Source organism: Hirundo rustica, chromosome 16 (assembly GCF_015227805.2).
Source record: "Hirundo rustica isolate bHirRus1 chromosome 16, bHirRus1.pri.v3, whole genome shotgun sequence".
NCBI classification, from domain to species: Eukaryota; Metazoa; Chordata; class Aves; order Passeriformes; family Hirundinidae; genus Hirundo; species Hirundo rustica.
This window is the reverse complement of record NC_053465.1, coordinates 14,174,829-14,200,809: the sequence shown is the minus strand read 5'-3', so window position 1 is coordinate 14,200,809 and position 25,981 is coordinate 14,174,829. Positions and strand designations below refer to the sequence as shown.

Sequence of the window (25,981 nt, the reverse complement as noted above, 5' to 3'; positions counted from 1 at the left end):
CTTCCAGTTCCTGCCTCATCCTGTGGACCTTGACTGGGATGCCTCTGCAGCTCAGACCACTGAAGGGAGATGTTCAGCCATGCCCATATCTCTGGGGATGAAGGCCTGGAGCCAGGCAGGAAGGCTGCTGGTGCCTCCTCCCCACTCTGCCCAGAGCTGGGATTTGCTATCTCCCACAGACAGCCCACCCCAGTGCTCTGGCAGCTTTGCCCACAGCAGATGAGCTGAGGCTGCTCTGAACCCCCCTTGGTGCCAGAGCTGGTGCTGAGAGGAACTGTCCTGCTGGGGCTGACCCTGGCATCCCCACGAGGATGGGACATGCTGCCTCCACAGACAATCCTGGGGAGGTTCTGGATTCCTCCTGCCTGCTCTGGCATCTGCCTTGCACCATGTACAGGCACCACCATGTTCAGAAACACTAAGGTATCACCTTTGCTAACCAGTTCCCAAAATTATCCCCCAGAATGGGAACTCTCAGCTCCTCACACCTTGTGCTACACCTGAGCCCCATCTGGAGCACTGGGGCTGGCCAAAGCCGGGAAGGGCACAGGGTGCCTTGGAGAAAATGACACAAAGTGATGCAGATCAAGTGACTTGGAGCATCATGGAAAGGCTACCATGGCTCAGCACAGGGATGCTGGGCTCTGGGGCTTGGAGAGGCTTGTTAGTGCCTTGAAACTCAGTGCAAGACCTGTTTGTACCCCACAGCTAGGGATGCTGGGGCATCTCTATGGGTCATCATAGAGTCACAGAATGGTTTGGGTTGAAAGGACCTTAAAGCTCAACCAGCCTCACCCCTGCCCTGGGCAGGAACACCTTCCACTAAACCAGGTTGCTCCAAGCCCTGTCCAACCCCAACCTGGCCTTGGACACTTCCAGGGATGGGGAAGCCACAACTGCTCTGGGCAGCCTGTGCAAGCACCTCACTAACCTCTAAGATCTTCCTGGAGCCTCCTCTTCTCCAGGTTGAACATTCCCAACTCTCTCAGCCTGTCTCCAGAGCAGAGGGTCTCCAGCCCTTGGAGCATCTCTGCAGCACCCTCTGCAGTTGCTCCAGCAACTCCACTTCTTCCTTGTGTTAAGGGCCCCAGAGCTGGAGGCAGCTCTGCAGGAGGGGTCTCATGAGAGCCGAGTAGAGCAGGGGGAATTTCCTCCCTTGACCTGCTCGTCACACCTCCTTTGAGGCAGCACCCAGAGCCTGTCTGCCATTCCAGCACCCACATCCAGCTGCTGCCCATCCTCAGGCACAGAGCGAGCCCCCACACGCCCCCAAAGTCACGGACACCCGCGGCTGGGGATGCAGGTACCCGAGCCCAGTGCCTTGCATGCTCGAGAGTCCCCAGGCAGTGACAGCAGCGTGCCCTGTCCCCCAGCACTGCTGGCCTGGTGCCTGTGCCCTACACGCCGCCGCACTCACTGCTGTTGGTGGGCAAGGTCCTGCTGCCGCTGAGGCTGCCCGTGGGCGGCGGGGAGATGGAGCGGACGGAGCCCGTGTCGTCTTCCTGGGAGCAGCCTGCCTGGATGGCGCGGAGGTAGCTGTGGCTCCGGGATCGGAAGTAGCTGGGCAGAGGCAGGTCCAGCACCTCTGCAGCCGCCGACTCGGCCTCGCTGTAGGTGGAGTCGCAGACGGGCTCGTACTGCTCCCCCAGCTCCGGCTCGGGTGCCTGCACGGGGACAGGGGCAGCCCCAGTCAGCTGCTGCCTGCGGCCGCCCGTCCCTTCCTTTCCCTTCCCTTCCCTCCTGCTCCTCGCCCTCTGGCCACTCCGCTCATGGCAGCGGGGACGGGAGGTGCAGTGGTCAGTGGTCAGTAGTGGTCAGTGCTGCTGGGCACAGGGTGCTCGGGGATCTCTGCTGAGAGAGGGAAGAGGGGCCCCTCTTTGGAGGTGAGAGGGTCTGTGCTTGTGGAGTAGGGGACACTTACCAGCGCAGTGCCTGTGAAACACCCCCAGTCCTGCTGGTGAGATCACGTGTGGCCAACATCGCAGTCAGCCTCTGCCAGGGCCCCTGTCCCAGCACAGCTGGGACACCCCAGCCGCAATGTGAGACCCCTTCAGGGCAGGCTTGCTCCTCGGGGGGCAACATGGGGAGACAGCAGGGCAGCAGTGTGGGCTGGGGGACAGCCCCCACACTTGCCTAGGGTGGGTCTTGGAATCCACCCCAGCCCCATCCCTGGTGAGGGCCAGGAGAGGGCTTGGCTGCAGCCAGGTGTGAGCAGGGCAGGAGCAGCTCTCCCACTGGCCCCACCTTCCTCCCTCCTGTCCACAGCCCGGCCTTGCTCTCCCGTGGCAGCTGCTGGGCAAACTTGTTCTTGGGAGAGGCTCAGCCAGGTCAAACCAGACCCAGCCCAGAGCAGACCATTCTGAAATATAGGTGAGAGATGCTGAGACTGGCCCTGTTGCCCACATCCATCTCTCTTGGCCCTTTCTTTCTCCTGGCACACAAGGACATTGTTTCTGCCCGGCATTGGCATCTGAGCTCCACAAAGTTTGGCTTAAGAAGTTCGTATGCTTTCCCCCTAAAACTGATGGTCCCTAAGCCCCTGCTGGGCCCAGGACTCAAGCTCTCCAGCTGCCTTGCAGTGCCTGGGTCAGGAGTGCTGTCTCCTCCTCCTCTTTTCCTCCTCCTGCCGCTGGCCTGGGCATGGGCTGACCCCAGAGCCTGCCTCACACCCTGCCATGAGTGTCCAGGCTGGCCCCAGAAAGCTCTGTGAGGAAGGATAAGAGAAACGCCAGCGGGACAATACCTGCTCTCCATGGGTAAATATCTGAGGGATAAGTGAGGGGGGTCCAAAGATCTGGAAGAAAGAGTTGGAGAAGGTTAAAGGCCAAGAACAGGGGAGCCCCTCACACAGACAGTCACTGCACAGGGACTGAGGACAAGGGGACCAGGGGGCCCATCCCCTGGGGCCACTGCTGCTGACACTTCATACAAACTGCAGAGCTCGTAAGATGCCAGGTGAGGGCACACAGGCCCCTCAGACAGTGGCACGGACATGGCAAAGCTCCACAGGACACCTCAACCACAGGAGAAGCTGCCGAGCATTCAGCCTGCTGTGTGCACCATACCCGTGTATACCCACAGGGGACACTGGGAACACACCATGCTGGGACCCCTCTGCACACAGGGACAGCTGGACAAGGTGGCCGTGGCTCCCACTGAGCACGTCTGGGTAGCCCCAGCACCGGCCAGCACCTCACAGCCCACAGAGCCAGGGGCGTGGGCAGTCCGAGTGCTCCATGTGGGGGGAGCGGTCCTTCAGCCTCAGGGCTGGGCTGGCTGCCTCACTCACTGCTGCCTCCCTGCACCAGAAGAAGCCACACAAAAGCTGTTCTGCCTCGCTAGCAGAGCAAAGCCACGGCACACATTCGGCGTATAGACAGACCCCCGACAGACACTGCACTGCCCGTGGGGGCATGGCTGCCTCCTCCTCTTCTCTACCCTCGGGACTCTGCCTGGCACCACCTGCCCAGGATGACCCCTCTCAGGAAGAATCCAGGTTCAAAGTGTACCTGAGGGAAGAGGCTTGGCTTTGGGAATGGGCCTGGCCCTCTTCCATCGGGCACAGCTCATGGTGGGGCTTGGCAGTGTTGGGGTCACCAGCTCTGTCCCCCTTGGTGTGACAGGGGATGCTGACACATGCACCCGGTGATCCCTGGACTGCCAGAGGGCTGCATGGTGGAGACAGTGGGGTGGGGACAAAACCAGGCAGAGGGACTTGTCTGTCAGAGTTGGGGGTGTTTCCATGTGGGAAGACACTGCGGTCTGGCTGGACACACAAGGAAGGTGTTGGAGGTCACACAAAAAGTGAGGGCAGGGCAGGAACTGCCTTGGCACAGGCATGGATGAGACCAGCATGCACTGATGGATGAAGCAGCTCCATCCTGGATCAACAGATGTGCAGTTTGTGAGAGGCCTCTCAATCCCAACCAGCTGCAGCTGAACTCTGATTTTCAGGGGACAGTGGCAGAGTGCACGTGATGGCAGCAGCCCCCTGTGTGAGCAGATGCTGTGGCAGTTGATGTGCCCCCAGCAATCCCAGTGCCACCAGTGTGGCTCTGGGCTGGCTGCCTGTGCAGCTCCTGGCACATCATGGCCTGCTCAGACCCTTCAGCTCTAAGATCCTCCTGATGTGTCCCATGGGGTGCTGCACTCAGCTCCTGGAAGCAGCTCTAGACACGGATAGACACACCCATGGTCTCCTGCAGAGACTTCAGCGTGGACGCACACGTAAAGGACGAGGACACGATGGTCCTGACCCCGCTGTGCACTGAGACACCCAGCACATTGCTACTGCTGCTTCTGCTGCTGCTGCACAAGGGACAGGACTGACCACAGGCAACAGGAATGCCCAGCAAAGCCCCTGCTCCCCCAAGCTCCCCTCCAAGGGCTCTGACCACTCTGGGACAGCAGGAGACTCCAGCCCAAGCTCAGAGCCCCCACACCTGGATGGGAACACAGGCAGGACATGCCCTTTCCCCCCCTTACCCCAGGGTTCCTGATGCCCACCCTGCTGCTCTGTACCCTTTCACACACAGAGCAGCTGTGTGGGTGCTCCCCTTGCAGAGACACAGAACAGATGGGACAGAGGCCCAGGGTGACAGGGCTCGCTGAGGAAAGCTGTGGAGCCATCCTCGCCCTGAGGTGAAACAGCTGAGATCAGCACATGGGACCTCTGCAAAGGCTGGTCCTGGCACTGGTTATCTCCCAGCCTGGGAGGCAGCTCCAGAGCAATCCCAGCCCCAAGGAGCTTCAGAGCAATCCCACAACCACAGTGTAGGAAGTTAGAGAAGTTAGACCCATTTTGCATCAACTGCATCCCAAATGTTTTGGTTGGGGCATGAGCCCACCTTGTGGCAAGGGGTTTGCCAGCCTCTGCCAGCATCTCACAGGCATCCTGGGCTTTGCCATGGAGGCCAGGAATATCCAAAAGAGACAACCACAGCTGGCTGGCACGACAGCCTCCCCAACTACGGGCACCTTGTTCCTGGGTTGTCTCTGCATGAGGGGTGAGGTTCTGAACTGAGCAGGGTGACTGTCCCTGGTAACCCTGCAGGGGAGGTTGGCCCTGACTCTGAACCCACCCAGTGGGCATGAGGGGCTTGCAGCAAGGTTGAACAGCCTTGCAGACGGTTCTGGGGGATGACACAGTGAGATCCTGCACCCATTGCAGCCCTGAGCTTCCCTCAGCATTCTGGGGCACCATCTGGGTTACCATACCTGTGGCAGAGGGATTTTGGCTGCTCCAGCAGTGTGAGAGGAGGCAAAGCTGCAGGAAGGACGTCTATTAGGACTACTGATTAAAGAGCTTGCCATGACACTTTGGTAAAGCTGTCAGGGAACAGCCTGTGCAGTTCCTGGAGCACAGCCAGTACCTTGCTTTGAAGAGGGAAGAAGATGCTCCCTCTCCCCTGAGCTGGCCTCCTCCCTCGCTGGCTGTGCCAGCACAGTGGGTCAGCACTTTAGTACCTCACCTGGTTGATGCAGCTGGACTCGTTGACACTGTCAGAGATCTGGTTATATTCTTCCTCCCAGGTCGGGAACTTCGGAGGTAGGAGGATCTCGACAGAATCCAGGCGGTCCAGGCTCCTGCCAGCAGAGAGAGAGTGTGAGGGTGTCCCCATGGCAGGGACACTGCTGGGGCAGCGCTGGAGCAGAGCCAGATCACCCCTGCCCGTGGCCAGACCACCCCTGCCCACGGCCCCCCTGCCAGGCACAGGCAGCAGGCGCAGGCAGGTGTGGCAGCACTGAGATGATGCTGGGCAGTGTCCCCTGCTCAGCTCCTGGAGAGGCTGCGCTTCCTCACCCTGCTGGCCCCTGGCTGGGGCACGGCACACAGGGAAAGGGTTGTGGGGTGCAGTGGAAGGAGAGGAGCAAGATTTTAGGTCCTGCTGCCCCCAGGAATGCACTGCAGATGCCAAGTTAGTCCAGCTGAGCCCCAAGAAACATGTGGGATCTGTGCCAGCCTCCTGTCACAGCACTGCCTGGATTGCTGGAAAAATGGGGAGAGGCAGGGTGAGAAATGACTTTTGATTTGTATTTTGTGGACTTTGCAACTGGAAACAACTGCAAGATACATACATTTACATTGGTATAGAGGAACCCAAAAGATTATCTGGAAGAAGTCCAATGCGAACCTAGCTGGAATGACAATGCTGCATGAGCAGGGGATCAGTATTTCCAGTACAGGTTTGCTGGGAGAAACTGCCACTATGTCGTGGGGCACAGCAGCAGGCTCTGCACAGGAGGAGAGCAAGGCTCTCACTGACCCTGACCCAGCCCAGGCCTCAGCTGAGATCCAGGCACACGGGGGCTGGGAGGGATGGGGCTGCCGTGGGGACTCTGTTCCACCACGAGACCCTGTGTGAAGGAGTCCTGGTCACAGGCTGGGTACACACGGTGGGGGACACTGTCAGCCACAGTAGCCCAGGACAGCTGTGGGGCCTCTCCCTCTGGAATCGCCCGTGATCCCCACAGAGGCGCCCATGGCGCTGCTTCCCCCACATCTGCCAGGGCCGTGGGTACAGAGGTCCGATTGTCACTTGCCTGGGGACAGCAGAGCTGAGGGCACGGCAGGCCCTGTGCAGCATGTGAGCGTCCCACAGGGACTCTGAAGTGTCCATCCACGGTGGGACAGGAGCAGGAAATTGTCCCTTCGGCCAGGGGAGATGGAGGAGACACCCAGGCCACATGGGGCCCAAGGGCCCCCTAGCGCTGGGCTCTCTACCGACTGCCAGGTTTCCCTCATGCTGAGGGTTTGTCCGTGAGCTCACACCATGACACACTCCTGGGGCAGTGTCCCTATGCCAGCCCACCGGCCTTCACCCCGCCTGCCCATGGGGAAACCACAGAGCGGCCAACAGTCCTTGGAGGGGCAGAGACCCCCGCAGAGGCACGGCTCTGTGCCCGGGTTCTGCTGTCCCTGCGGCCCCGCCGTCCCAGCCACAGCCCGGGGTCCCTCGGCTGCCGGGGCTCGGGGCTGTGGGCGGGCGGCGAGGGCCGGTCACCAGGGGGCGGCCGCGCTCCGCTCCCGGCACGGGCCTCAATGCCGGCTTCATTCCCGGCTCCGGCCTCAATGCCGGCTTCATTCCGGGCTCCGGCTTCAATGCCGGCTTCATTCCCGGCTCCGGCCTCAATGCCGGCTTCATTCCGGGCTCCGGCTTCAATGCCGGCTTCATTCCCGGCTCCGGCCTCAATGCCGGCTTCATTCCGGGCTCCGGCTTCAATGCCGGCTTCATTCCGGGCTCCGGCTTCAATGCCGGCTTCATTCCCGGCTCCGGCCTCAATGCCGGCTTCATTCCGGGCTCCGGCCTCAATGCTGGCTCCATTCCCGGCTCCGGCCTCGGCTCCGGCCTCAATGCCGGCTCCATTCCCGGTTCCGGCCTCAATGCCAGCTTCATTCCTGGCTCTGGCCTCAATGCCCGGCTTCATTCCCAGCTCCGGCCTCAATGCCGGCTCCATTCCCGGCTCCGGCCTCAATGCCGGCTTCATTCCCGGCTCCGGCCTCAATGCCGGCTTCATTCCCGGCTCCGGCCTCAGCTCCGGCCTCGATGCCCGGCTTCATTCCTGGCTCCGGCCTCAATGCCGGCTTCATTCCCGGCTCCGGCCTCAGCTCCGGCCTCAATGCCCGGCTTCATTCCTGGCTCTGGCCTCAATGCCGGCTCCATTCCCGGCTCCGGCCTCAATGCCAGCTTCATTCCTGGCTCCGGCCTCGGCTCCGGCCTCAATGCCGGCCCCATTCCCGGCTCCGGCCTCAATGCTGGCTCTATTCCCAGCTCCGGCCTCAATGCCCGGCTTCATTCCCGGCTCCGGCCTCAGTGCTGGCCCCATTCCTGGCTCCGGCCTCAATGCCGGCTTCATTCCCAGCCCAGCTCTGGCCTCAGCTCCGGCCTCAATGGCCGGCTTCATTCCCAGCTCCGGCCTAATGCCCGGCTTCATTCCCAGCTCCGGCCTCATGCCCGGCTCCGACTGCAGCTCTGGCCTCAATGCCCGGCTCCATTCCCAGCTCCGGCCTCATGCCCGGCTTCATCCCTGGCTCTGTCCCCAGCTCCTGCTTCATGCCCGGCTTTATTCCCGGCTCCGGCTTCATGCCCAGTTTCTCCGGCTTCATACCCGGTTTTATTCCCGGCTCCATCCCCTGCTCTATTCCTGGCTCCAGCCCAAATCCCGGCCCCACTCTCGCCTCTATCCCTGGTTTCAGCTCCGGCTCCAGCCCCGCCTCTGTCCCCGGTTCCAGCTCTAGTCCCGGCTCTATCCCCAGCTCCAGCTCCAGCTCCATTCCCGGACAGGGTCCTGCAGGGTCCTGCCCCCGCAGAGCTCCTGGAGGGATGAGCCCTGCCCAGAGCCCCCCGCAGCCAGATCCCTACTGTCCCGTCTCGCTGCACTCCCCAGACCTTTCCCAGATTGTCCCAGCTCTGGCTGAGCCCAGCCCCCAGGGCAGGCCACATCCCGATGGACACAGTCTGGAGGGACAATGCCCAGGGCAGAAGGAGCCCCAGCCTCTCTATGTGAGTATTTTTCACCAGAGACTCCAGGACCCCACCCTGCTCCCCTGAGGTGGTTGTGAAGGCTCGGAACAGGGATGGAACCAGAGCAGGCATTTCCAGGGCTCCCCACGGCTGATTTTGTCACTGTCTCCCAGCAGAGTGCAGCACCTGGTCGCAATGTGAGGGCTCTGTGAGGTGTCCCCACACTGCCTGCACCGCACTCCCCTCTGTGTGCTGAGCCTCAGCAGTTCGTCCCCAGTGGCTCTTGCTTCTCCCTGCCCCTCTGTACCACTCACAGCTGCCGAGCTGCAGCATCTGGAGCACTGACAGCCCCCATGTGCCTTGTCCCAGAATGTGGAGCAGCCGCTGAGGACGCTGCACAACATCACTGCCCAGGTCACTCAGAGCCCATCCTGCAGGACCAGCCTCTGGCCCAGCAAAGCTTCTGCTCTGCTCCCCTGCCTTTGTCTGTCTGGCTCAAACCACTGTGGGTCTTCCTCCCTCAGTGCCTGGTGCCAAAACTCTCAGCTCCTTAGGATATCATCCAGCCAGTGTGCCAACTTTCTGGCTGGTCACAAGGTCCCTGGACACCTCTGGAGCAGAGCAGCTCTGGACACAGTCCCAGCAGGCCGAATGTCCTCAGCCATGCTGGGTGAGCAGCTTCCATGGCCAAGGGGCATCTTGGGATTGGGATCTCTGAATTCCCCAGAGCAGAAGATGCTTGGAGAGGAAATCCCCACAGCTCCATCAGGGGAGTCCTCTCCCCATGGCTGAGGGGACGGGGACCTGAAGCAGCTCCTCATGCCAGGGCTACTGAGAATCATTAGGATGGGGAGCCACCTCTTCTCCTGTCCCACTTGTCTCCTCATCTCTCTGTTAGAGCTGGGACGCAGGAGCCCTGCTCGGCTCTGATGCCACATGGGGCCTCCGTGGGGTGCTGCAACCCAGGGTCTGCTCCAGGGGCGGCCCTGAGGACCCATGCAGAGCTCCCAGAGGAGCTCCAGCGTTACCTTTGTGTGGTGCTCTGCTCACTCAGGGACTGTTGGGTGGCCTTGAGGTAACTCTGCCTCCGAGCTGCAGTTTTCGGGGATGGTTTGGGGCTGGTTTCTGAGTCTTCGCTATCATCATCCCCCATGGCTTTGATGTAACTCCCGCTCCGCATGCGCCGGCACGGGATCTCGCTGTCCTTGTCCCGGGACAGCGTGTTGTTCCACTCCCCGTGAGGCACCTGCAGGAGGAACGGGAGCGTGAGCAGATGGGAGGGATGGCACAGGCCCATGATCCTGGGACCAGCGGGATCATGGGGAACTGGGGAGATTGTTGGACCTCCCACTGTAGTGTAGTGGGGAATAAGCAACGGAATTCCTTCACAACCCTCCCTTACCAGTTCATGCCAGGCAGCCCTTGCTTTGGTGGCCTCTGTTTTAGCACATCACAGCCATCCCCTGTCGCTGGACACCTCCAGCCCAGACATGCTCACACAGCCAGGACAAGCTGCACGATGCCAGGCATAACGGAGGGAAGGAGGGGATGGTCTCACTGGGCCTGTGTGGGGCACTGGGACAGGGCTGGACACAGGTGTTCATCGCACAGACCACGTCACTGAACATAAAAGTGCTGTCATGGAGTACGACTTGGGGCTCAGAGCCCAGACCTTCATGGGTTTAAAGTTTCGAGTTGAATGGGATTCTGAGTGGCTGAAATTACCTTCTGGAACCAAGTCAGGCTCTCACAAGTCCCCCTAGAGCAGCTTGGCCACACAGACCTTGTGCTGGCCTCTCTGCAGAGAGATGAGCAGCACCTTGGGCATGAAAAGCACTTCTAACCCCACCAAGATGACAACTCCACAATTAATTTAAGGCAGACATGGTCTCCTGTTCTCTCATTGGAGATGAGTGAGCTGATGGTCTCACAGGAGGCCTGATGCATTGAGCAGCCACAGTAGCCACGACCCTGCCTGCCCATCTTGTGAAGGGTTTGTGGGGAGGACCAGAGGCAGAGCCAAGGTGTCCAGGACTGACCAGGATGAGCCACATGTGGTGTGGGATAAGTCAGGAGAAAGATGGGGAAGTCCAAGTTTCCAGGAGCAAGCCTTGGCTCAGCTGGATTGCTGCTGGACTTTTTGCTGCTCTAGAGGACACAGCCAAGGAGCAGCCAGGCCAGATGGGAGGATGCAGCAATGTCCATGCCATGCCAGTGCCAGGGCAGCCCAAGGCCACCCAGACTGCTCCAGCAGCAGCTGGGGATGCCATGGGGAGCAGTGCCAGGTCTATGCCGAGCACAGCTTGAGATGATGAGAGATTCCACCTTGGCTATGCTGGATGGAGCTGCTGGACCTGCCCAGCTGCCCAGGGAGCCATGGGACTGCTCACACAGTGCTCTGGGAACTCAGGGCTGTGCTGCAGCTGTGATGAGCCAGAGCCCTGTGGTGCCTGTTCCCATCCCTGCTCCCAGCAGGCCTTCACGGGAGCCAGAGCCAGAGCCAGTCTGAGGTTGTGTCTGATGCTGCTGGGTTGTAGCACCTTCAGGTGAAGTTCAGGTCTGCAGGCTGCAGGCTGTGTCCAGGTGCAGGCACAATCCACACACCACAGCTGAGGGCTTTCTCCTGCCCGTAGGAGCAGGCACTCAGCCCACGTCCCACCAGCCTGCTCCGTGTGTCCACTCTATGGAACAGACCCCAAACCACCCTTGGGGCCGCTTTGGTGACAGGCCCCTGTGTGGGGTGCGCCCATTACCCAGCACTCACGTTCTTGGGAGATGTGGAACAGAGCCAGGGCTGATCCAGCTGTGTGAGATCCAGCTGGGGACCGAAGCGGAGCGAGTCTTCCACGTGAGGCACACACACTGGCCAAGCCTCCTTGGACCCACTTGCTGCTGGTGAGGATTCTCTCAGCTCTGTCCACTCTGCTCCTGCAATCTTTATGCTTGGCCATGGCTCCCAGGCTGGCTGCTCACAAGACTGTCCAGCTCAGGGGCTCTGGGTGTCATCCATCAGGTCCTTATAAATGCAGGAGCTGAGAACCCTTTCCCTGCTGGGTGTGAGTGCTGCGTCTGCCCCAGCCTCTGTATGTACTGGTGCCCCTGAAGCCAGGAGGGAACCCGCTGGCTCCAGCTGAGTCCTGCCACTGCAAGGATCCCACAGGTCACTGGGATGCCTGGATTTGCCCCTTTCTAAAGGAGACAAAGACCCTAAAAATCACTCTTATATTGATCATCTTGGTGTCAGGTCTTACTGGAGATTGCATTTTACTGCCTGCCTTCTCCTTGGGCTGAGCTGCAGCTCCTGCCTCTGGGGTGTGGGCCAGCACAGGGTAGGAGAGGGCAGGCACAACTGGTGAGGGCAGGCAGGGCTGGTGAGGGCAGGCTGGGCTGGTGAGGGCAGGCAGGGCTGGTGAGGGGTGGCAGGGCTGGTGAGGGATGGCAGGGCTGGTGAGGGATGGCAGGGCTGGCTGCAGCCCCTGGCTGAGGAGGGCAGGGCCAGCCAGCAGCCGGGTGTGTCATGCAGGACAGGGACTGCAGGACAGGGACTTCCCAGCCATTTCTGTGCAGGACCAGTGCTGGATAGTGTGGGGCAGCGAGGGATGAACTCAGCCCAGGACAATGAGGGCTTTAAGACCTCAGGATCCTGCCGCTGCTCTGCTGCCACTGCTCTAGGGCACCGGCTGGGGGCTGCTCAGTTCTGCCATGGCTGCTGTATTTGCCTCCTGGACTGGGGCTCTCTGGGCACAGCAGCACAAAAACAGCTCCAGTGCATCTCTCTCTGCTGGTGCAGCCTCAGGTCTGCCTGCCCCACTGGGATCTGTCCCTTTCCCGGGGGAGATGGTCTCTGGGGCATCACGATGTGACTGGTCCTGACCAAGCTGTCAATCCTCCTCTCCCTGCCTCTCCACTTTGTGCCTTGGCAAGGCAGCAGGACACAGAGCTGCTGTCAAGGTGCTCCACATCCCAGTTCAGCAGCCAAGGGGAAGGAAGGTGCTTGGGAGGATGCCCTCTGAATCCGCTGCCACGCTTTGGAGCATGTCCCACCTCTGCCTGCAGAGTCCACCAGGACTCCCACAGCTCTCACTCCTGTGGGACAGAGAGCAGGACAAGTGTTTCCTAAGTGTCACTTGTCCTGCAAAGACAAGCAGTGCCCTCAGGGCACTGCAAAAGCCACACAGGTCCTTTGGGTGCTGCTCAGGGTCCTCTGGGGTGCTTCTCTCCAGGAGGATGTGAAGAGCCTGTTCCACAGTCCGAAGCTCTGTGATGGGGGTGACGAGCCCAGAGCAGCTTCTGTAATCAAGGACAGATCTGACAGTGGCCAGTGCAGCCCCTCGATGGCAGCAGAGTTCCTGGGGCTCTCAGCACAGACTGTGTCATGCCCAAGTGGCCATGAGGGCACCCAGGCCAGGCACAGAGCAGCTCCTCAGGGGTGGTCGGGCTCTGCTGCCCTTCCTGCTGCCCTCCCAGGTGCAGCCTTGGCTCTGCCCATCGTGATTTGGGTGGTGTGGAAGGAGTGGGCGTAAGAGGATGCCCAGGTCCGGAGACTTTATGGGGACTTGGGGGCTGTAGGACGTGGGTCCTTCCTTGTGCCCAGTCATGATCCATGTGGTGCCATGCGGTACAGGAATGTGGGATCCAGGCATGTGTCCCCCCGCTGGAGCTGGGCTCCACTACTGCCACAACACTGCATTGTCACCAAGTGCTGCACAGGCACCAACCAGCAGCAGTCTTCCTCTGCTGCACTCCTGCCATGAGCTGAGCACAGAGGGAAAAGGGAAGGGGCCACGGGGGAGGCTTTCCTTGGGGCCTCCCCCAGTCCCTGGAGCACTAACAGCAGGGAGTGGGGGGAAGGGGAAAGCTCCACTCCCAGCTCTGGCAGGGGCTGTAGCACTCCCTCCACTCGGGGCAGGTCCCAGGGAAGAGACTTGAGGAGCAAACAGGGTTTCCATCACGCAAGTGCCAGCTCTGCCATGCAGCCCAGCCCTGCACACACAGACATGCAGCACAGGAACGCCCTGCTGAGCACTCCAAGGGTGTGCACACGCATGGGCCATGCACAGGCTCCACTGCTGCAGCACAGCACTGCTCCCTTGTGCCGTCCCACAGGCTCAGCCATGTCCTCGAGAAAGCAAGCTGGTGCCAGGCTGTCCCTCAGGCAGGGCACCCTCTGGGAAGGACCTGGGCTGTATTCCTGCCCCATGGCAGCCTGGCTGGGGCTGGTGGGGCGCTCAGCATCGTGGGGTGGCTGGCACTGAACAGGCCACCCACTCTATATTATGAATTATTTTCAGGGCTCCTGGGAGTTAAGGAAGCTCTAGTGTGGTCTGACTATAGGTGGGGCTGGGTAGGCTGATCTGAATGATGCATCAGGTTAATGGTGCACACTGCCCGTACCTTCAGGGCTGTCTGTGGATCCGCAGCTCCTGCTCACCCCTCCTGAAGCATCTCCCACTCCAAGGAGCTTCTCAGCCTCTTTCCTTGCGCTCTCAGCTGCATGGCCCATAGGGACAGGGGATGGGGAGCACAGCCTCCCTCCTTGGGGACTGTGCTCTAAGGATGGAGCTGTGTCATCCTAGGGACTGATCGGAGAGACCTCTACCCTGATGGGACAGGGCTGGACCTGGAGCTGGATGATCACCAGCTCCAGCATCTGGGTATGAGTGTTTCCAGGGCCTGGAAACATCTCATGGACCCCCAATAATTGCTGATGAATCTCCAAAATACCCAGACCCTTCAAGTGGGGCAGGAGAGGAGAATAGTCCTGGGGGCTTACCCAGCCTGGAGATTTGGGTGTCCTGTTTGTCCCCATCCCATTCTCACCCTCCCTCATGTCCCTGCACCTCGGGCACCCGCTGGGCATTTCTGCCTGGCAGCAGCCCCCTCAGCAGCAGGGCAGGGCCCCTGTGTCCCCCAGGCACTGGGAAAGCAGATCCTTGCTGTTCCCTCCTGGCACATGGAGGGAATGGGGTCACCCTGTCCCCAGGAGGGACAAGGGACATGTGACCTTACAAGAGGACATTCCCCCCACACAAGCTCCAGAGGTGACTTCTCCACTGCCTCTCTTGTGCCAAGGAGGGGCTGGGACAATGACCCCATCCTCCTGTGAGGTGCTTGAGCCCTGTGCCCTGATCTTTGGGGCTGACATTGGACACCTGGGGACAAGGTGAGCCCAAGCACCTGTGTGACCTGTCGGCTTGTGGGGGAACCAGGCATCGTGGTTTTTGGGACTGAGCACCCGGGGTCTTGTTTCTGGTGGTGAGCTGCTGGTGAACCGAGCACAGGGCCTGCCCCAAGCATGGGGGATGTTGGTCACACCCCGGTGTCCCCCAGTGCCCCTCCAGCCATGCCAGTCATGGCTGCTGGCTCCTCCCTGGCCCCTCCGAGTCCGCTGGTGCAGGCTGCTGCCCCTGGCCGGTGGTCCCAGGAGGATCAGAGCGGGAGCGAGCTGGGCAAAAGCTCCTCCTCAAAACAAGATCCCTACCTGGGCGCTGCCTGCGTCGGTCGGCCCGGGGCTGAGGGGCTGGTCCCAGCTCCGCGGGGCACCCGTGTCCTCCCAGCCGAGCGGTGGGGCTGCCCAGCTGCTGGCCAGGCCCGTGCCACCCAGCTGTGCCCACAGCCCTGCGTCAGGCTGTCGAGAAATGGAGGCTCATTACATGGGGGGGAAGGAGCAGGGCAGCCTTGCACCCCAGAGCCCAGGGGCTGTCAGGGCTGCCTGCTGGGCTCTGTGCTGCAGCCTGAGGGGAACGGGGCCCTTGGAGAGCTTGGCTGCAGCTCTTTAACCTCAAATGCTTAACTGGAAGGAGCAGGGGTAAAGAAAAAGAAACCAGGCCAAGATCATTTTCCCTGCTGCTGTTCCTGATGCAGCCAGTTCGGTCCCTTGGAAATTTGATTTGCAGCTGCGGACAGCAAGGTATCGGAAGCTGAGCGTGCTTCAATAATTCATCACTTTTTAAAGCCTCTAAGCCCGCTGGGCACAGCCAGGGAAGCCCCTAGCACCTCTGCATTAAAAGGATGCTAGAGATTTACATACACAGACTGGTCCCCTCCTCCCCCCATCCAGGCCTGGCTTATTTGTCTTCATTCCTCTCTCTAGGACACAACCAGGTTCATGCTGCTCCAGCGCCGCTTTTGGAACCTGTCCCAGACCTGGAGCTGCAGGTGCCAAGGTTTCAAACCAGCATCAGCCATGCAGGCCATGCAAGTGGGGCTGGCACTGCCCTGCTGCCCCAGCGCTGCCCATGGGCAAGCAGCGAGATGGCTGCCAGTCCTACCAGTGCTCCGGGGAAGCTGGGCAGAGCGGGGCTGACCGGGCACGCCGGCACATCCTTGCGATGCGTGGAGATAAGGAGGGAGTGTTAGTTCGTACTGCTGACTTTCAGGCTGTGGGCGGTGGCACAGAGGTCTCCAGGGGGGACCTGGGGGGAGCTGTGTCCAGTGAGACGCGGCCCTTCAGCATTCCCAGCTGTGTGGGCACTCAGGGGAAGCAGCCACATGGGGCAGCTACATCCCCACCTGTCCAGGAGTGCACCCCAGCACCTGCAGGGCCTGGGCAGGCAGTGGGGACCCGTGGGAGGCCTGCAGGAAATGGGATCACACCTAGCAGAGGAGGTGGGGTGGCATGTCCCCACCATGCCACATTGCCACGGTCCAGCACAGGGACTGGGGGTGCTGGGACCGTGCTGAAGCTGTGGGAGATGGACCCCACCAGCACCCATGTCCCCGCAGGAGGAGTAGGGGTCTGTTCCCAGGGCCCTCCCCAGCCCTCTCCCGGCAGCGTGACCTGAGGTGGCAGCTGAACCATCTGGAGATGTTTGATAAGGTCACACGGGGCCCCTGAGAGGATGTCCCTGAACTCCCGTGCTCTTCCTGCACCGAGCACCCCACATTCCCCCACGGCACCCACCTGCAGGTAGTGGTAGGCCAAGTCCTGGTGGCAGGACTTGGATTTGAGCAAGGCTTTGTCGATGGTGGCGGAGGCCTTCTGGCACACCTCCCGGGCGTGGCTGAGCGTCAGCGTGGACCAGGAGCCCCGCTTGATGTAGTTGGAGTCGTTGTTGATGGGGATATTGGTGCAAGGGGTGACCTTGAGGTCGTTATTGCTCTTGGAGGATTTCAGCATGTGCTCACTGATGGTGTTGTAGGCGTGCATGAAGTACTTTGGCTGGCTGTGGTCGGGCTGCCGGCCCAGCGTCATCAGCCCCATGGGGTTGCGGTAGCTGCAGGTGTCGCTGTCCAGGTTGTCATCGGAGCTCCACCAGCCGGAGATGTTGGACCTGGTCCTGCGCTTGGGCTCCGAGGTCTTCGCCCGGTCCTTGCTCTTGCTCCTCCGGTTTTGCTTGGCGTCATCTGCCCCCTTCTTCCCATTCACGTTGCCCTTGGTGGGGCCCTCCAGGGACTGGGACTTGGCGAAGAGCTTCTGCACGGAGTGCACGAGGTGCCGGATGCGCCCCGGGCTCTCGCTCCGGTGCTTGGCGTCGCTCCGCTGGAACTGGAGGGTGCTGAAGCCGTCCCTGTGGATGGGCAGCTGCTTCTCAAACTGGTCGAGGAGGTTGGCAGGCAAGCGATTGATCTTTGTGGCTTGGGCGTGGCTCGGAAAAGGGTTGTCATCTGGGACCTCAAAGTGGGAGTTGTAATGGATGCGGGGGAAAGTGCTGCTGTTGGAGATCTGGTTGTTGAGCGGAAGGAGACAGTCGCCATGGACGGTGTTCTGAGCTGGGAATCGGGGATCCATGGTGAAGGAGTCGGTGGGGCTGAGGAGATAAGGGTTCCTGTCCTGGGGGGCATACAGAGAGTCTTGAGGGGAGTCCAGGTTATCGGAGAGATGGCGGCTTCTGTTGTCTCCTAAGCCCTTCATGGTCCCAGCGCTTCCTAGACCATGGCTCAGGGACGGTGTGGCAGAGCCCTCGCAGACTTCCCTGCAGCTGGAGGAAAAGGACAGATGCTGAGAGCCCACTGGGAACCCCCCTGGCAGCCCACTCCTCACTGGGGGCACATCCCTGTCCCCCTCTGAAAGCAAATGCCACCACGGTCAAGGGACAAAGGAGAGAAGCAGGATGGAAGAGGCAGGAGGGGAGGAGAAGGGTCATGAGACCAGGGGCTGCAGACAGCAGGGCCCAGCAGAGGAGGGGCAGGATTCACGTTCTCACTGCAGCTGCACTGCTCATGTGCCTCAGTGCCCAGCCACAGGCTGCTTAACAACACTGCTGCTGCTGCTCTGGTGCTGCACGTGGTTATCTAACAGCGTCCCCTCCCCAGCAGCATGACAGAGGCACTGCCAGCAGGTCCTTGCTCTGTCCCATTTGCTCAGAGAGCTGGAGGAAAGCCTGCTGTCAAAGCCCAGCAGGTCCTGCTGAGCCCAGGCCGTCTGGAGCCGAGCACCCCAGCTTTGCAGGGTGCCTGGTGTTCCCGAGGTGATGGATCCTGAGGCTGGCACAGCTCCTGCAGCTGTGCTAATGTGACACGATGGCAAACAGCTCCTCTCCAGCCAGTGCTGCCTTCCTGGCAGGTTCTGCCTGGGAGCACGGCATGTCAGTAGCTCTGTAAGAGCTGAGGTGTTTCTGAGCACACAGAGCCTGACCTGAGAGCAGCTGTTGGCTGCTCAGAAGATGATTCCTGCTGGGCTGCACCACTCCTGGGGAGCTGTGTCGCCTGTGCCACCCTCCCAGCCAGCCCGTCTGTCCCCTCTGCCACAGCGAGGGGTTGGGGTTGCTCCCTTCCTTTCAGCAGGTATGGGAGAGGGGGGTCCCCTGAGGGATCCTCATGGAACATCTCCCCAAGTGGTCTTGCCCCATCCTGCTTGGTTCAGAGGGATCCTCATTTTTACTGTGCTATACAGGAAAAAATGACAAACCTTTTGGATTTGCTTAAAGGAAAATCAATTAACATTTCTGTGAGTTGAGCTGTCAATCAATAAGTTGATTTCCCATACTTAAAACCTACTTCAAATCACAGAGTTCATAAATGAACTCTTATTTCCTGTTACCTTTTCATTTAGCTTCTTAGTTCCTTTTTGGTTTAGTTTGAGTGTCACTTAAAAAAAGGAGAATAACTTTTAACACACGCAGATGGTATGTCCCTGTGAGGAGCAGAGCTGGCAGTCTGTGCTCTTGGCTTCTCCCTTTCAGCCATGAATTGGTCTCCAGTCTTCTCAAGGAACTTGTCCTCTAAGTGTAGCGTGGCCAGCAGAATGGTGTAGGAGCACAGTCAGTGACAACTACAGGGTGGCAGGAATAAACAGGCTTGTCTTCCTCACTCAGGGAAAAAAGTATTAATAATGAAAAGCAGCCAGAGCTTTAAATAATTGTTTGGAAGCACAAAAGAAAAAAAAAAAAAAAAAGTGAAATTTATTCCATGGCTTGATGGGCTTTGCAATCTTCATCTAACTCTGTCACTCCCAGAGGGCTGGCAGAGCCAAGCTGAGCTTTCTAAAGCTGCAGTGAGCACAGCCTGGGTTTCCCATCCTGCCCCAGTGGAGACCCCACTCCCCCTCCCCTGAGCCCTGCTCCCGAGGGTCCTGCCCACGCTGACCTCAGCCCCCTGCCCCGAGGCACTGCCCACTGCCCCCTGCACTCATGGCACTGCCCAGCACCTCTCCTTGGGCATCCCAGGGCCCCACACCAGGCTTGCCCGGAGCCCCTGCAGAGGCTGCATGGCCCCATACATGGAGTGGCTCCTCCTCTCCTGCTGCTGAGCTGTTCCAGCTGCCTTCACCCCCAAGCTGTGCCGTGCCCCGGGGTCTGAGCTGTGCTGCTCTGCGAGTGAAGACTTGCCCCTGTCCATCACGCAGACATTTTGGGGATGGGAACATGGCCTGAGCTGGGAAATGTTGATAGCAAACCTGAACTTTCTGCCCAAACACCAAATGCAGCCTTAGCCTTCGCTGGGGCCCAGCTGCTCCTGGTCCCTGTGGGTGTGATCCTAATTCCCACTGTGCTCTCCAGCAGCAGCAGCCCCCTGGAGTCCCCTGCCCATGGGGCCCACTGGGCTGCAGGGTCTGGGAGGTGCCAGCATGGAGGCTCAGGATGTGCAAGCTGGCAACCACAGTGCTCACAGAGCCACAACAGAGAGCCCCAGGTGATGTTCCCAGAGGAAACCCTCCGGGCAGAAGGGAAGGCTGGGGTGTAGGACAGGCTCCAGGATGAACTATTGATCTGAATTCCAGATGGCTTTGGATGGCCAAGTTCCACCTGCGCACCTCGGAGGGGAAGCCCTGAAGGGAGGCAGAAGCTTAAATCCTTCCCAAACACCACCCTGAAGTGCCCAGGCTCAGCTCTGCCTGCCTCCCTTCCTTCCTTCTTCCCTTCCTTCCTTCCTCCAGCTTTGGAATCCCAGTAAAATCCTTCCCTTGTGCCCAGGGCCATCCTGGCTCCAGCAGATGTTGTCCTTCTCCCATCACAGGAACCAGGCTCCCTATGGAGACACCACACCCCGATTTGATTATAAAGGGATCTCTGGATATTGACTGTAAATACATCTTTGCCTTCTGAGAGCAGTTGGTATTTGAAGCAGGAATCTCCTCCCAAGGTAGTCCCTGACTGCCTTGTGCCCACTGGGCTCCAGATAAACTCAAACTGCCTTAGGAATCAAATGAAATAGAGAAATGAAATGAAATGAAGAAATGTAAATCAATGCCATGCAGTGAAGGTCTAGTGTGCACAGGAGGACGAGAAGGGCCAGGGTCAGGCTGGCTCCAGGTGCTAGGGAAGCAGAAAGACAGAGAAGAAACACTGAGGGGGAGTGGGAAAGAAGATCTTGGAGGGGCAGGAGCAGACAGGATGGGAAGGTGGGAGCAGGGAAGGGCGGGGAGGTCCCTCTCTCCCAGACTGATTTCCCCCTGTCAAGTGTGGGCACTCATTTCTGTATGGCAGAGTTCACTGCTCCCTTCTCCTGTGGGGCTGCCATAGATCCTGATCCTCCTGCCTGTCCTGCCTGCTCCAGGATCCCTTCCCTTGCCAGCCAGGGAGGTGTGAGGTGCATCCCTGCTGCTGGGCAAGTGCCCACCAAGCTGTCTTTGCTGCCTCCTCTGTCAGCTGGTTTCCCTCTAAGACGGATTAAATTGTTTTCTTACATTTCAATTACTCTCTGCAATCTTTGGCACTTTGTTGAGACATGGGGTCAGAGAAGGGAAAAGTCCAATAAGACCTTCCCCACCATCTTTTAGATTTGAAAGGATGAAAAAAGCTTGAAACTAAATCTCCCAAATCCCTGATCCTGCAGCTCACAGCTGGGCAATGGCTGTCTCCTGGCACAGCTGCCTAGTGCTGGTGCTGTGTCACCCTGCCCTGAGCCAGGCACCCCTGCAGGGGTGGTCAGCCCCGCACCACAGGGTGGACACCAGGGTCACTGCAGGAGAAGACCTGTCTAGCAGAGGGTCACAGCAGGGGCTGCCAGGGCCAGGACAGGACCCCTGAGCCCATGGAAAGGGACTGGTTTCACCCCATTACCTCTGTTTTCTCAGTCTGTTTTCTCAGGACTGCCCTTGCTTTGCCGATGCTCAGAGGGGATGAACTGAGCTGAGCTGATTTATGGCATTTTTGGGTGTACCAGACCCCAGCCAGAGGCAGCTTCTTGGGCCTGGTTCACAGGATGCAGGCTTGGATGGGCTGCACCCAACCCACCTCCAGCAGCACCTCCGACAGCTCTGGACACCGGGCAGGGCTTGGAATCTCAGAACAGAATTCCCGAGTGGTTTGGGTTAGAGGGACCCTAAACCCTTCCCAGTTCCACCCCCTGCCATGGACAGGGACACTTTCCACTAGACATGGAAGGCTGCTCCAAGCCCCAACCAACCTGGCCTTGGACACTCCAGGGGTGGGTCTGCAGCTCCCATGTCAGGGAGCACTGGCTGTGATCAGCTTCTCTGCTGGGGCTCTGTGCCACAGGGAAATTGAGCAAACCTATGCCACTGCCCACCATGCCCTCTTTAACTTCTGGGGTGGACATGGGTTTCAGGAGATGCTGCCCTATTTCTATTGTCTTAAATGTTGCAAATCCACCTCAGACCAACTTATCCCGAGGGCACAGAGAAGGCAGAGAAGAGGACAGACTCTCTGCCCTCTCTGAGCAAGTAGGGGATGGCAGGAGGAGCCTTACAGCCCCACCTCACTGCTCTCTGCTCCCATCTGTCCCAGGATGTCTCTTTGCAGTTGGCTGGAATTGCCAGCCCAGGGCAGGGCTCAGTCCTTCTCACCAAGCCTGGCAGATCCCAGGTTTCTGCTCCTTGTATGTGCACATTGGGACTGTAGCCAGAAGTGTTCCAGAGGCGTGTGGATGTGGCACCTGGGGACATGGTTTCATGGTGAATGTGGCAGTGCTGGGTCAATGGTCAGACTCCACGAAGGCCTTTTCCAGCCCCCTGACTCCTGATTCCACAGGAGCACGTACAGCTCCATGTGGCAGAGGGGTATGTGTGACACAGTGCTGTGTGTGACACGTGGGGTGTGCACCTGTGATTGGGGTGCCCTGGGGAGCACAGGGCTCCTGCAGAGCCAAGGGGTGCTGGGCTGGGGGCTCATTTCACCCTCCACAGGCAGCTCTGTGCCGCCTTGCTCCTGCTTTTTCCCCTGCCCTTGGCACACACGTGCCATGCAAGGACTCCCTGTCCCCTCCCTGGCTACCCAGCTCTGCTGAGCCACAGCTGAGCAATGCCTTGACCCAAAGAAGGGCACTTGAGGAGCTCTCCAAGTGGTGCTGAGGCTCTGGCACAGGGTGCCCGGAGCAGCTGTGGCTGCCCCTGGATCCCTGGAAGTGTCCAAGGCCAGGGTGGGGACGGGGCTTGGAGCACCTTGGGATGGTGGGAGGTGTCCCTGCCCATGGCAGGGGGTGGGACTGGATGGGCTTTAAGGTCCTTTCAACCCAAACCATTCCAGAATTCTCTGGTTCCCTGATTCCATGTACCACTGAGGTAGGGCTGACCAGAAAGGGCCAGGAGCCCCTTGGGTGATGCTCAGGAGAGGCTGGCAGCACATCGGGAGGAGCAGCAGCCCATAAAACGGCACTGCTCAGAGCACACACATCCTCCAGGAGGAACCTCCCCTGGACTGATGGGGCTGAGGGCACCCTGCAGGGTCAGCTGCTCCTGCCCTCTGCCCAGCAGCTCATCCAGGGCTCCACATCTCCCGGGCTCCCACGCGAACCCCGGCCCAGCCATCCAGGCTGGCTGCAAACACAGAGGTGGCTTTTATATCTGGAACCAGCAGCACGATAATAACGGGCTGGAGTCGGGAGCGATGATTTGCGACCCGCAGGAGGAAAATGCCTCCCTGTCCCTGCCGCAAGGAGCTGAAAGGATTAGTGCGCCGTGCTGCAGGTGACGTGGGCCTGCCCACACGCTCGGAGCCAAGCGTTGCCTGATTTAGCAGGAGCTCGGGATGTGGCGCTGGGCGCGGGGCGCCGCTGGCTGCCACAGCCCTGCATTAATGATGATTCAGAGTTCACAATCTGATCGTGGCCGATAAAAATAGCTGGCTCCTGCTCGGAACAATTCATTACACAACAGACCCTCCTCCCGCCACGCCGCTCCCAGGATGCTCCGGCTGCTGGCTCGGCAGCTCCGTTTTGGGGCAGAGCCCATCCCCAGGGGTGAGCAGAAGAAAGCACTGCCCGTCCTGGGATGAAGGCAGGGGTTCCTGAGGAGCCCCTCTGGAGTTAATGCCACCCAGCGTGACAGTGCCACCAAGTGAACCAAGCACTCACTGCACAGCAATGGAGGGGACAGCGGCTTCCAGCAAGCCAAGTGTGTCACCCTTTTGGGATCCCTCCTTAGGAGACAGGGAATCCTGTCAAGGGCCTAGGGGTGCCCCAGGGGCTTACCGAGCCCATCCTGAGGGCCCTGCCAGGCAGCCATCGCCAGGTGAAACACACCCAGTGCCAGCCTGAGCTCAGCAGAGTCTGATCCCTCAGCTGCATCCCTGGGGAAGGACTTCCCCACATTCCTCCTCATGTGGGAGTAAATGGTGGTGCCCTTAGAATGTAGGATCTACATGCAGCTCCTGAGACCCCATAACACCTGAACACCAGCGGTCTCCTGCTTGTTCTTCAGGCCAAGGTGTGTCTCTGCCCACTGGTGCCCACTGGGGTGATGAGAGGGACAGGATCTGACTGGCACCATCCCCAAATGGCAGGGAGTAATTTATCTTGTCCTAAGAGCTCTAAATACCTTTTTTTTTTTTTTTTTTTTTTTTTTTTAAAATATTCCAGCAAAACCAGATGCTGTGAAAGTCAAAGGCTGTGATATGACAAAGATTTTTGACTTCAGGTGTTGTCTAAGCTGGAGGAGCAGATGAACTCCTGAGAGAGACAGAGGACTTATTTCCATGCAGATGGCATTGTAATATAATCAACTCTCCAGGGAGCAAAACCCCAGAAATTCTGCAACCTATTTGTCTGTACCTAAATAGAAGTTTCTCAAAGTTTTCCATGAGAAGGGATTTGCTCTGAATCAGGAAATGCAAAGCATTAAGTAGGTCAAATGAGACAAATGAGACAGATAAGAAGGGGAATTTTCAGGAGGAGAACAGGACAGCTGATGAGATGGCTGGAGAGGAAGGACTGGGACAGAGAGCTGGGTTGTTGTCTTTGAAACACATCCGCAGCCTCTGCTGCCTTGCAGATCACTCGGGGCACAGGCTGGTGGCCACATGGGGCATGTTCCAGCTTGGCTGGAAAAGCAGCTAATGAGAACATTCTGGCCCAAAGCTGACCTGCTCTGGCCAGGGCTGTTCAAGGGGTCTGGAGGGGATGGGGGAGTGTCAGCACAGCCCCCATGGAGCGAGCGTGGGATGAAAAGCCCTGGATGCAAAGCCCTGAACACTGCTGCCCTTGCCCTGCCTCTGTCCTGACTCCCAGGGATGGAGATGTTCATCCTTGCACCCAGAACTTGTGACCCAGACAACGGCAGAGACTCTGCTTGGCCTCCTGTGCTGCCACCCTGCCCAAAGCCCATCTGAGTCCTCCTGCCCCTCTGTGCTGCCAGAGCCATCAACAGCCCCAGGACCATGGCCTCAGTGCCCCTTCCAAGGCACAACGACCACGTTGAGGAGGAGGAACTTCATCCTGGAGAGGAGACTGAGGTCAAACTCCATTGGAGTCTTCATCGGGGAAGGTGCTGAACTCTGTTCTGTGTGACCAGTAACAGGACAGGGAGCAGCTGGAACTGCTGCCAGGGAGGCTCAGGCTGCAGATCAGGGAAAGGTTCCTCATCCTGAGGGTGCTGGCAGTGCCCAGGCTCCCCAGGGAATGGGCACGGCCCCGAGGCTGCCAGAGCTCCAGGAGCCTTTGGACAGCGCTGCCAGGCCCGGGCTGGGACTGTTGGGGTGCCTGTGCAGGGCCAGAGTTGGATCAGTGGTCCCTGCGGCTCCCTCCCAGCTCAGGACATTTCATGATTCTCTGTCTCCTTGCCCTTAATGTTTGTGGCAGAGTAGTTCCAGGATGCTCCCAACGGCCGTGGCTGTCACTGCTGCACCACCAGCTGAGCGAGGACGTTTCTTTGCCCCAGGGCAGATGTTCTGCTGCCTAAATGTCCTCGTGAAGCCAGGCAGGGCCCTGGCCGCCTTCGGGGTGCAGGGTGGAGATGCTCCGGGTTTGCTCAGTGCCTCAAGCAGCTCCTGTTGCCTGAGGGTCCCGGGGCAAAGAGGAGCAGGTGTGAAGAGCCAGCAGCTCCCTGTGCCGTCGCTCGGAGCCGGGCCGTGCGCAGCTCCGGCGTGCTCAGAGCTGGGAACGCTTCCTTTGTCTCAAAGTGGGTCAGGCGGAGGCGTGACGTTACTATAGCGATGGGCAGGAGATTTCATAACTTTATTTTGCGAGGGGCACGGTGCAGGATTCGCCAGGAGACGGAGGGAGGCTTGTCACTGAATCACCCTCCCAGCTTCTCCTCCCCAGCCTGCTGCTGCAGGAGCTCCACTGCCCCTCGTCCGCACGCACAGAGCTGGCCCTGTCCCCCCCGACCCTCGGGAGTCCCAAAACCACCCCGGGCCACCCCGTACCTCTCACAGCTTGCCGGGCTCGGGGACTAGGCCACACTCAGCATCCCGTGCGCCGTGCGTCCCTCTGGGCTCCAGGGCTGTCCCTCATGAAGACCTGCGGGCAGAGAGAAAAGGGGACGTGTCAGGGATCAGAGAGGAGACTTCCTGACCGACACTCCAGGCCACAAACACCTGACAGCTCTGCCTGATACCCAGGCTGTGTCCAGCAAAGGGCAAATGGCAGAGAGTGAGGCAGGGGCAGTGCCCACAGGACAGGGAAAGACGTGGGAGCACGTCCCGTGTTCCTCTGGGCGTCACGTGGACTGAGAGGATGATCTGGAGATCAGCCAGGTGGGGAGGAGAACATCCAAAATGCTCCTTGCTGGGGACTCAGGGCTGGGCAGAGCTCCTTTGTGGGAAAGTGCTCTTTGTCCTTCCCTCCCTTGCTTCCTTATCATGGACTAACCCCCCCGCAGTCCATGGCCAGGCCAGGAGCCACAGGCCTGGGCAGGGGGGACTCTGTCACCCTCTGTGCCTCACCCTCTGGGCTGTCCC

The 25,981-nt window shown here is 59.5% G+C and overlaps 1 protein-coding gene across 2 annotated transcripts in view; it reads right to left on the bottom strand.

Moving 5' to 3' along the window:
* Positions 1 to 25,981, bottom strand: part of DLGAP4 (DLG associated protein 4) — a 125,120-nt gene that overhangs the window by 44,321 nt on the left and 54,818 nt on the right. The window contains exons 2-7 of one of the 2 annotated variants that reach the window (XM_040079760.2): positions 25,448 to 25,541; positions 16,369 to 17,386; positions 15,737 to 15,790; positions 9,494 to 9,711; positions 5,472 to 5,586; positions 1,418 to 1,664 (exon numbers count right to left, since the gene is read on the bottom strand). In XM_040079760.2, coding sequence (XP_039935694.1) covers positions 1,418 to 1,664; positions 5,472 to 5,586; positions 9,494 to 9,711; positions 15,737 to 15,790; positions 16,369 to 17,319 — 1,585 coding nt within the window. In that variant the 5' untranslated portion in view covers positions 17,320 to 17,386; positions 25,448 to 25,541. The remainder of the gene's footprint in view (positions 1 to 1,417; positions 1,665 to 5,471; positions 5,587 to 9,493; positions 9,712 to 15,736; positions 15,791 to 16,368; positions 17,387 to 25,447; positions 25,542 to 25,981) is intronic. The other variant, XM_040079761.2, reaches the window with a different exon arrangement.